This window comes from Glycine max, chromosome 1 (assembly GCF_000004515.6).
Source record: "Glycine max cultivar Williams 82 chromosome 1, Glycine_max_v4.0, whole genome shotgun sequence".
Lineage (NCBI taxonomy): Eukaryota > Viridiplantae > Streptophyta > Magnoliopsida > Fabales > Fabaceae > Glycine > Glycine max.
In genome coordinates, this window is record NC_016088.4 from 56,593,512 (window position 1) to 56,604,884 (window position 11,373).

At 32.5% G+C, this 11,373-nt stretch overlaps 1 protein-coding gene across 1 annotated transcript; it reads left to right on the plus strand.

The window, feature by feature from the left end:
* The first annotated feature begins 4,284 nt into the window (after positions 1-4,284).
* On the plus strand, positions 4,285-6,889 carry LOC100775380 (scarecrow-like protein 3). Its single transcript, XM_003517467.5, has one exon. The coding sequence runs from the start codon at positions 5,152-5,154 to the stop codon at positions 6,547-6,549; it is 1,398 nt and encodes a 465-aa protein (XP_003517515.1). The 5' UTR covers positions 4,285-5,151; the 3' UTR covers positions 6,550-6,889.
* Positions 6,890-11,373: the final 4,484 nt, after the last annotated feature.

Consider the following 11,373-nt stretch of genomic DNA (forward strand, 5'->3'; position numbering starts at 1 on the left):
TTCCCTTCCTCATTTAGCACTTGATTATCTCATAGATTGAACAAAGAAGACCTGGCTTAAGGTTTTTCCGTTGATCGTTCCCTTCCTCATTTATTCCCTCCCTTATTTTCCTTTTCTTAGCTGACATTGCCAGACTTATTTCAAAAGCTTTTTTCTATTGGACAAAAACTTCTAAGAAGTTAAAGGAATCCCACGTATCCTGACATTTGTCCTACTTTGAAATTATAGTAGAACAATTAATGACAACTATTTACGTCATCTCCTCTCCTAAAGTTAGTGGTAATAACACTCTTATCCCGTTTGATTTAAAAATTACTCTTGACTCATGTCAATATTAAGTTAGTCTCCATTAACGTAAGGTTAATGCATATAGTTTAAAAAATATTTAATGGAAGTAAAATATTACTACTATATTTAAACTATTATATCCTTATTTAATGCCGTGATTCTTAATGTCTGGATCATTAATGATGAGATATTAAATAAGAATATATTTGGAAAAATAATATTAATTAAACTTTGAAATGCTAAAATATTAATTGTTTTGAAATTAAAAAAAATTAAAACACCTAATGTATATATTTATTTATATAGTAGTAAGTATTAAATGAGGTAGAAGCTTAATTCGCGCAACTTGCAATCTTGGAAAGAAAATTTCTGTTTGGTTCAAAGTAATCTTTTAGCATAAGATTCTGTATTGCTTTAGCATTCAAACTGTTTTACTTGCAGGATATTCACCAAAGTACCCCCAACTTGGAAAGTTTTGACATTAATTTGAAAGCAAATAACACGGAATATTATGGATGGTGTATTGGTGTTGTACCAATTCAAACCTATATCAAGAATTAATGTTTCTTGCAGCAATCCAACTTCATAGACGGAGCACACAAACCCCATAGTAACCGAAAAAGAAAGAAAGAATAAAACAGACAAGGGAGATAAATAGCATCAATATCCAACTAACAATACTAAAGTAACAATACTAACAACTAACCATATAAAACTACATTACACATATAAGATTCATCTATTGATAAAAAAAAAGATTATAAATTTAAATTTTTTCATTATAAAAACTAAAATAATGTTATATATTAACATTTGTTGATAAAAATATATATATGAATATCCAACAAATACAAACGAATGACCCTCCAAATATGTTTTGGTCCACCCTAGTATTAAGCATTTCATAAATACATTATTGAAGTTCTAGAATTGTAATTTTCCATTCAAGGTGAAAGAAAATAGAAGTCATATATATACCACTCATTTGACTAAATATGTGCAAAATTACTCCCATGTTTGCAGCGTCAAGAAAATCCATATTTAAAGTACACGTAATCCATAAGAATTAATTTGACACAATAGGTAATAAATGTTAATGTGGTTTATTTTATGCCTTCCTAAAAAGAAAGGAGACTGAAAAGAAAGAAAGGTGGTGATGTAAGTAAAAATACTTGCAGCTGTTAGTAAGTGACGGTTGCAACCCACCTTTGCCCCATTCCTCGAAATAGATACTCTCCATTGTTTTCCCCTCTGTTTCTTTCATTTCCTCTGTTTAGAAAAATAAATATGAAGATGATGCACACTGTACGACAAGTAATATTTATTTTCTCAAAGCTTAGTAACAGAAGAAAGGGAGAGAAAAATAAATGGAGAGGATCAAACCTCATTCCTCCGTGGGTGTGCTTTTTGGGTTTACAGTTTATGGAGGATGCTACAAACCATTCATGAATATTTAACCATTAAAATATTTTAAAAATAAGTGCTGTTAAAATCACCTACATACCGTTAACGGCAGAATGAAGATGTAATGTTTGATAATCATATACAAGATTTAGGTGTCAGTTTCAAATCGAATAAGTTCTACAATATTACTATTATATACTAGCAGTGCAACCGTGTATTGCACGATATTTTTTTTTATAACAAAAGTGAAAAGTGAGTAAAAAAAACTTTTGAAACATTATTCATCTCCAGCTTATGCGTGACGACATTTGAAATTTTTTATAATATTATTGATTATAGTTTAATTTTAATAAAAATTATAATATGGATTAATTATAAATGATTAAAAATGTGGTTTTTACAATAATCATTATAAAAATCAATAATTTTATTATATACAACAACTTTATAATTGAATGGTGAAATGTAAACATTTATAGTATCAATATAATTTATTTAAATCCATAATTATTATTAATTTAAAAAAATGTAATTATAATTATTTCTTATTTACTAAATGTCTTGATTCAAGTGAGCACAATTTAAACTCTATTTTTTATATAAAAAAGGCTAATTTTGACTAAACATGTATAATGCTGAGTTTTTCTTTTAAAGAAAGGGTAACGTTTTATTCTAAAAATTCATTTTTTTTTTCTTTCAACTTCTTTTTAATTTATCTCTTAGAGAAAGATTAATGGAATTTTTTTAAAAAAAAAAACTTTAAAAAAAAATATAATTTTTATATATGTTTTTTTAAGAAGCAAATCATACTTATTTTAAGTAAAAATAATTTAAATAAACACATCAGAAAACCATGAAATTTCTTATTTTATTTTAAAAAAATATTTATTTTAAAAATTAAACTTAAACAAACTAGTTCTAAATTATTTTAGGAATAACTATTGGTAAGGTTATTTTCTTCAATAAACTTTTGTACAAAATAAATTTTATTAATTCAATCATTAATGATCACATATATATATATATATATATATATATATATATATATATATATATATATATATATATATATAGACATTTGTAGTTTTGCAATGCATTTTTTTTAATTTTAAAGTGAACAGGGAAAATAGGTTGATGGGAGTATTTCATGAGTCTTTAATGATATGTCATACATGGTGATTTAGAAAATATCTTCTTGTTTTGAGTCCATGGTGAGAATGCATATCTAAATGGACTTTAACTCTTAAGTTTGAAGTCAACAAAGTAATAACATAAAGAGATAAAAAATAAGTATTGTATTGAGATTGTCAAGGAGAATATTTATACATGTTCGACCAAAGAATCTTTGTTTTATGTTCATGATGATGTTGTCCTTTTGTGTAGGATGTGTGAGTATCAAGACACAACATTTGTCATATTGCCCGTAATTTTTACAATTGCACAAGCCATTTGATGTGACGATGAATGTAACATGATTTAGTGATGATATTGTCGGACAAAATGGTGAAGTGGTGAAAAACATGTACTTTCTTGAAATTACAAAAATGGGTATTTACATGCAATTGATTAAGAGTATTTATCATGTGTTCATGAAGGTGTTGCCCCTTTGTTTAAGGATATGGATATCAAGGTATGAAATTTGTCATATTACTTGTAGGTATTATAGTTATACCTGTCATTTGATGTAATAGTGAATGTGACGTGACCTAATAATAATGTTGTTTGACAAAGTGGGAAAAAACATATAACTTTTTTAAAATTACAAAGAAGAATATTTGTCCAATGACCATGGAGATAAAAGTGTTATCCATATGTTAGGAATTATGAATCTTGAGATATGATGTTTGTCATGTCACTTATAAGTATTACAACCACACATATCATTTGATGTGATAGCGAATATTATGTGACTCAATGATAATGAATGCGACAAAATTTGATGATTATTCATGTAATGGCAAAGGTATTTTGTCGGACGAAATATGTAATTGGAACTTTCATGTTTAACTTTACGATTACTCTAAAATAAAAGAAATTAATAATATTTTCTAAAAATAAAAAGGTTTTAATAAATAAATGAGAATAAGATTTTCCAATTAAATATATATTAATTATTAAAATTTTCCATGATAATTCGTGAAAAATATATTATTTTAAAAAAATAACAATAATTAAACACGTCTTATAGTAATTCTTTTTAGAAATTTTATTCTTAAAAGTTACTCTCCAACAAAAACTTCCTTACATAAAAAATTACTTTTATGAAGGAAAAAATAAAATAAAATCATTCCCAGTGCGTGGATACCATAGGTGTAGTAGTAGAAGTTTGTGGTAATTAGAAAGCAACACAATTAGTGAGTATCTGATTTGATAACGCGGCACCTAAGCAGCAAGTAAGCTGGCGTGTTATTGGAGTTTGGTAATTTCCTAAGAAAAAACGGAGCGTAGCTGGTAGTGTTGGTAAGTGCCACCTAAGAATCCACAAATAGAGATAAATGTACAATCTACTTTTGGAGTCTTCCTTAACACAACATCCTTGTCTGTTTGTCTTGGATAGAAACAAAAACCCATCTCTTGGAAGCATTTCGGGAGCTAGCTTTCTTGCCCTTCTCACTCACTCACCCCGCTAGCTAGGAGACAAATCTGAGGCCAATGTTTGTCTTTGCTAAGGCATGTTTGGATTCTTGCAACCTTAGGGAATATTAAAAGCCCTTTGGCCAGCCCCGATTCCCTATCCACCCAGGGTAAAGACAAAAAGAAGGCGTCTAAACACACAAGCCTCTTACGGAGCAAACAAACACAACTTCTAGAGAGAGAAATGACAGTTTTTTAGTTTTAGTTTTAGTTTTAGAAAGATAAAGACAGAAACAACCGAACCGAGACTAGACTCTCTCTCACAACACACTCTCCCCAATTCCACACTCCACTAACCAGTGAAGGACAACAAAACAATAAAGACAAGAGAACCCCTTCACGCATTGTCTACAACGCTGCCATGAACAACTCCTTCCTTCAATCCAAGCATTGAATTCCACTCCCACACCGAATACTTTTTCTCAACGCTTTTACTTTTTTCAGAGTGTTCACACCCGCAACCGCAAGCTTTGGAATTTTCAGGGGACTTCATTTCAGTTCTGCTTGAATTGCAAAACCCACCACAGGTTTTGCTTTTTTCCATGGATTCTTGAATGTGGTTTTCGTATGGTAGGGTTCCCTCCTTCCTTTCCACCGCTTCCCCACTTTTCTCCGTAAATTTGTGCTGGATTTAGTGGAAAAAAGGCCTCTTACCCTTATGCTTCTGATATCATCAATCTTATCTTATGCATTGTACAAGTGTGTAGTGTTGATATCTTAGAGCCTGAAAGCTTTGATCGAACTTGCGTGTCTATTACCTTTTGCCACCGTTTTGGTTTACCTCAACATCTATAAGTTTGTTGATGCTGGTGTTACATCGAATCTATGTTTCAAGAAGAAGGGTTATCTTCTGTAACTTCTTCACCTCTTCAGTTCTTTTCCATGATGTCTCTTTCAGTTTCACCTAGCTTAGGATCTCCCTACCAAATGAAATGCGAGCAAAGGGGTTTGGTATTAATCCATTTGTTGCTCGCTGGTGCTAATTTTGTAGCCACCGGTGATTTACAAAATGCAAACCTCACACTTGAGCAGATTTCCCAGCATGCCTCTCTTGATGGGGATACTATGCAGCGAATTGCTTCTTATTTTTCTGAAGCACTCGCTGATCGGATACTTAAAACATGGCCTGGCATCCACAGGGCCCTCAATTCCAGCAGAATAACTATGGTTTCTGATGAAATTCTTGTTCAAAAGCTCTTCTTTGAGCTTTTACCCTTCCTCAAGTTCTCATATATCCTCACTAATCAGGCTATTGTTGAAGCCATGGAAGGGGAGAAAATGGTGCATATAGTTGATCTCTATGGGGCCGGACCGGCACAGTGGATTTCTCTCCTCCAAGTTTTGAGTGCACGTCCTGAAGGTCCTCCCCATTTGAGAATCACCGGGGTCCATCACAAGAAAGAGGTTCTGGATCAGATGGCTCATAAACTCACTGAAGAGGCGGAAAAGTTGGATATCCCATTCCAATTCAACCCTGTGCTAAGCAAGTTGGAAAATCTTGATTTCGACAAACTTCGCGTTAAAACTGGGGAGGCACTGGCAATAAGTTCTATTCTGCAGTTGCACTCCCTTTTGGCCTTGGATGAAGATGCCTCGCGGAGAAAATCGCCTCTTTTGTCAAAAAACTCAAATGCAATTCACCTGCAGAAAGGCCTCCTCATGAACCATAACACACTGGGAGATTTGCTTGACGGCTATAGCCCGAGTCCTGATTCGGCCTCATCCTCACCAGCAGCGTCTTCATCTGCTTTGATGAATTCGGAGAGCTTTCTTAATGCCTTGTGGGGGTTATCCCCAAAAGTCATGGTTGTAACTGAACAAGACTTTAACCACAACTGTTTGACCATGATGGAGAGACTGGCAGAAGCTCTATTTTCTTATGCTGCATATTTTGATTGCTTGGAGTCCACGGTCTCAAGAGCATCCATGGACAGATTAAAACTTGAGAAGATGCTTTTTGGCGAGGAGATAAAGAACATCATAGCTTGTGAAGGATGTGAAAGAAAAGAAAGGCACGAAAAGATGGATAGGTGGATCCAGAGACTTGACTTATCTGGATTTGCAAACGTGCCTATAAGCTATTATGGGATGCTGCAGGGAAGGAGGTTCTTGCAGACCTATGGTTGTGAGGGGTACAAGATGAGGGAGGAATGTGGTCGGGTGATGATATGCTGGCAGGAGCGATCCTTGTTTTCCATAACAGCTTGGAGACCAAGGAAGTAAGATAAAGAAGAAAATTAGTCATGTAGTAATGGATAGAGTCTCTTTTTTTAAGTTTTTCTTTTCTTTTCTTTGTTTCTAATTGTATGACAGAGTTTTACCAATGTGGTAATGACTAGTAATGAAGAGATACTTCTATTTCCTTATTTCGCTGTCAAATTCTGTCAAGAGAGAAATGGGAAGATGGAAAGCTGTGAGGGAGTGAGTGTGAAACACTTATTTCTGGTTGTGTTCACCATTCCATTGTATCTGTTGTGTAAGAGCTAATCTAAGTTGATTTTTAGTGCAAGTTTTTAAGTATTGCATAAATTATGCATATGGAACTTTAACTATAATTAGAAAACAGTATTAAAAGCCCTTCATGAATGTTTCTAAGTTTTTTTTTTCTTCTATTTTGCTTGGTTTCAGAATTGAGTTATTCTCATTCCCCCAGGTAGCAAATCCCATAGCCCCCAACCACGAGCATCACTTTCGACAATTCCTGCATTATCTGATCAGATGGCAACGGTTCACTGGAACTGCCAAGAGAACAAGATTGGGAAAAGAGAAAGATAGTGCTCATGTTTGTCATTTTATGAGACATTGGGAACTTTACGAAAAGTTAGATTAATATGTAATATTCTGAACTACTTTAAGAATTTTAAAATAAATTCCTATACTTTAAAAGTTTATAATTAAGTTAATGAACTTATCAATCATTTTTAATTGAATATTTGACTACATTTCTGTTAGGATTTTGAGATTTAAAAATTCTTAAATAATTCAGAAATTTACAGATTAATTTAATCGTGAAAAAATATCAAAAGCTTTGTATATTTTTAAGTAATGTACTTATTCTTGTCCCCCCCCCCCCCCCCCCCCATATATATATATATAATCATTTTTTGTTCAATTATGTTGGAATATATGAAGGCCTATAGGTTACTTAAACCTCTCAACATATCCCGTACCAGCTAGTGATTTAACTAACATCTAGCAATATCCAATGAAAATTTTATTTTTATTCTAAGATGACTTATTTCAACTTATTATGTGTGTGCTTGGTTTAAATTATCGAACATGAAAATCAACATCAAATCAGAAGTAATTCTCAGTTGCTTCTACATCTATAGTGAATATGACGTGAAAAAATGATAATACACATGTAAAAAATGCAAATCCAAACACACAATAAGCAGTATGAAAAGTGTTAGGTAATTAGGATATACTGGAAGAAAAAAACATAAGGCATACTCTTAATGTATTTGGAACAAACATGAGAAATTACGTCAGTTTACTGAAATATGAAAAAATCACTTTTGTTAGCTTCAAACTAAATGTGCAGAGCTACATCAATAATGTGTATTTAAACATGTTTTTCGCCTATACGATTTTCATGTATAAAATGTGATTCATCTTTCTCTTTTTCTTTTACATTTTTGTACTTCTCAAGTTCTAGGTGACTTGGGGTTTGAAAATTTCTTGTATTTTCGTTCTTTTTGTCTTTTTAAAATTTTCATGATTTAGAAATATGTTTTATTTTGATTTTTTTCCTATCATCAAATTAAAAACAGTGTCTCATTGATGTAAAGATTGATAGTTCCTCATAATCCATACATGTCATCGGTCGCACTTTGAAGAATAGGGGTTGTGCAAAATGACCTATTTCAAAGCAGCTAATTGGTTAAGACTCAATCTTTGCTGGAGAAGTTGGCGACAACCATCAAAATTAGAGGTCTGGTATTACACCTAGAGTATGAATGGCTTCATCTAGTATGCTTTGAACGTGGTCGATATGGCCATGTAAAGGAATATTACTTTAAAAGGTTATTCCATCTCATGGTGATAAAGGAAAATTTGGAGATGACTACTACGTCGATGCATGGTGACAATCAAGTGAATGATGTATCACACATGAGGACTAACGTCAACAAAAAATAATAATTGCAACCATGCAAATCAGGGGAGTATGTCACAAAATCTTTGACGCAAAAGGTAACCAATTTAGGTCTCATTAATTATGGATTGATCTTGGATGCTTGTGAAAAAAATATAACCATAGGAAGAATAAGGTAGTTATTTCGAAAATAAATCTACAAAAAGTTATGGACATTCGTCAAGATAATGATGAGCATGATGAAACTGAAATGGGAGTTGGCAACACAGTAAATACTAATGAATTAGGGTCAATATTTACGCCATTAATGATTCAGGAGTGCTCATTATAGTATCCCCAAACAAAATCTTTCTCCTGTGATAAATTAGTGAATTGCTTGGATTTTAATAAGTAATTGATGCCTCTAGAAGCCTGATTTATGGAAGGATAATATTTTATCTCACTCAATTAATTTGTGCACCTTCGAGTGTGTTGGAAGAACCAATAACATTGAGTTTTGACTGTTGTTTATGATAGTTTTCACACCCACATTTGTAATATTTTGTTGGATGACCTGAAGGATCTCTTTTATCATATTCAAGAGGTTTAGGCATTCATTGGGCTCAACTCATGGCATGAAGGAATTTCATAAGACTATTCAATATTGTGATCTTATTACTAATAATTGGTATTTAAGAGCACAAAATGCATCAAAAAGTAGATGAAATTTAGTATTGTGTCTCCATTTTTATGGTTTCTTTTTGTGAGAATTGTTAAATAACTAACTTAATATGAGTTTTACATAGTGAAAATTTCATCATGATGATTGATAGTATTTTCATGGGAATTTTTCAGAGTTTAAGCAAAGAAGTTTAGGAAGTGCATTCTGAAGGGTCACGCTCAGCGCGCAAAGCTCGCTAAGCGAGGAAAATCCGCTCAGCGCGAAGAAAAACCCTAGAAGAGCACAAAATCAGAGAGCATTGCACTCAGCGTGCAGCCAGCTCGCCCAACGCGACTTTTGTCACTTCTTACGCTCAATGCATCCAGCTCACTCAGCGCCTAGTCACTAACTCTCGCTCAGCGAGACCATGCTCGTTGAGCGCACATTCATAACCTGAGAAGTCCAAAATTCTTTAAAGCTGGAAGAGAGGGGGAATATGAAACAGTTCATGCATGTTGGTGAAACAGAGAGAGAGCATAGGCAGAAAGGAATGCAAAGCAAGCAGATTTCATCTCATTTTGGCTTCAGCACTTCACCTTTCCTTATCTTTTCCATTTGTAGTTGAGCTCTCCATGTTAATGGAGGGCTAAACACTCCATTGTTAGGGAGTTTTCCACTAAGCATTCTTGATGTAAAAACTCTAATTATCTATTTAATATTATTGCTAGTGTCTTTGCTTCTATCTGTGATTATTTTCATGTATGTGGTTTGATCATCCATTTATATGCTTTGTTAGGATTTAAGTGTTGGAAAAGTGTGGTTAATCCTTAGAACAGGGTAGAACAACTAAAATTCTTCATTTCTAGGAATAGTGTGAAGTAATTTAGTGTGGTTTGCATCTCAGTCGCAATATTGCTCGCTTAGTTTGATTTCTTTGAGGAATCGAGAATGAGATTAGGAGGGTTAGACTCTTTCATGTGAGGAATTGCGGTTAGAGTAAATTTGTGGGTGCAAGTGATATTAGGATAATATTGAATAGAGAAAAAAATTTCCAATTACATCAATAGAGGTTTCAGTTGGGCACTCCCCGACATAATTACCTTGGTATTTATTTTCATTCGCTAAGCTCGGTGTTTAATTCTACTATTCAGTTTTAACTTGGAAAATGTTATAGTTTATTGTGCAACATGAATTATTTGCTAACTTTCATTTACATCCAACTATAAATTGTTTATAAACTGAATATGTATCATTTGAGTACAAGAAATTTCCTGTAGACACGATACTCGATCCGTTTTAATTTACTACTTGGACAAATTGGTGCACTTGTCAATTGATAAACAATTACCTAATGAGTGTAGCTTACTTGGCAACACATGTCAAGTTTGTGGGGGAAGACATAATTTGATCCTTGTAAAATACATTCTTAGAGAGGAATAATAAACTTTAAGTGTGATTAAACTCTGAACCAAAGATTAGTTCCATAGTCAGACTAAAAGACCGAAGCTTGTGAGGATACATCAAGATTTTATTAGGGAGTCAAAGAACCTAATTACAACTATTGCCAAAAAAAAAATATTGTGATCTCGTTGATGTGGACTTTTGCGGTCTTCCACGATTTGGAAAAAAAATGATTAATCTAAATGATTGGTCATTTACTTATCAATATACATTGTTGGTTGCAATATTAGGATGCTTAGGTGGTTCATATACCCTTTTTCAATTCTTCTATTGTACTCTCACTTTTCTTGCTACTCCCTTTTTGGAAAACATAATTTCTATTAACTTCTCTTAGGGTTCTTAATCTATATTTTGGTGCATAAGTCCTTTCCATTCACCAAAACACATCACAAAATAAAAAGGTGCCCTATGAAAAAATGGAATTATAACTTTTTATTAAATGATGTGTTTGTAATTAAATGACAATGATTTTTTTTTTTATACTATGGGTGCTTTTTTTTTCTCTATTAATAAGTGTTACTTCTAGTCAATGAAAAAAGTGGAATTATATTTTTTTTAAAAAATAGATGTAACTTATTATAATTTCAATCTTTAACCTTTAATCAACAATTGTTACTTCTAAATTCGTTATAAAAGCTAAATTCTAAAGCTTATTTATCAACATCTAGGGCTTCAATTATTATTATTATTATTATTATTAGTTCTTCTGGTTCCTAGTTAGTAGTTCGGTAAAAAGCTGATTATTATACGAGTTTGTGTATCTTATAGTTTATATTTCTCTAATCAATTTGATACCGAGAAAAGAAATTCCATAAGTTTTAAATTCCATAATCAACTTAATATACGAAAA

Excerpts from the sequence above, each read along its gene's own strand:
- LOC100775380 (XM_003517467.5), top strand. The coding sequence starts at position 5,152 with ATGTTTCAAGAAGAAGGGTTATCTTCTGTAACTTCTTCACCTCTTCAG.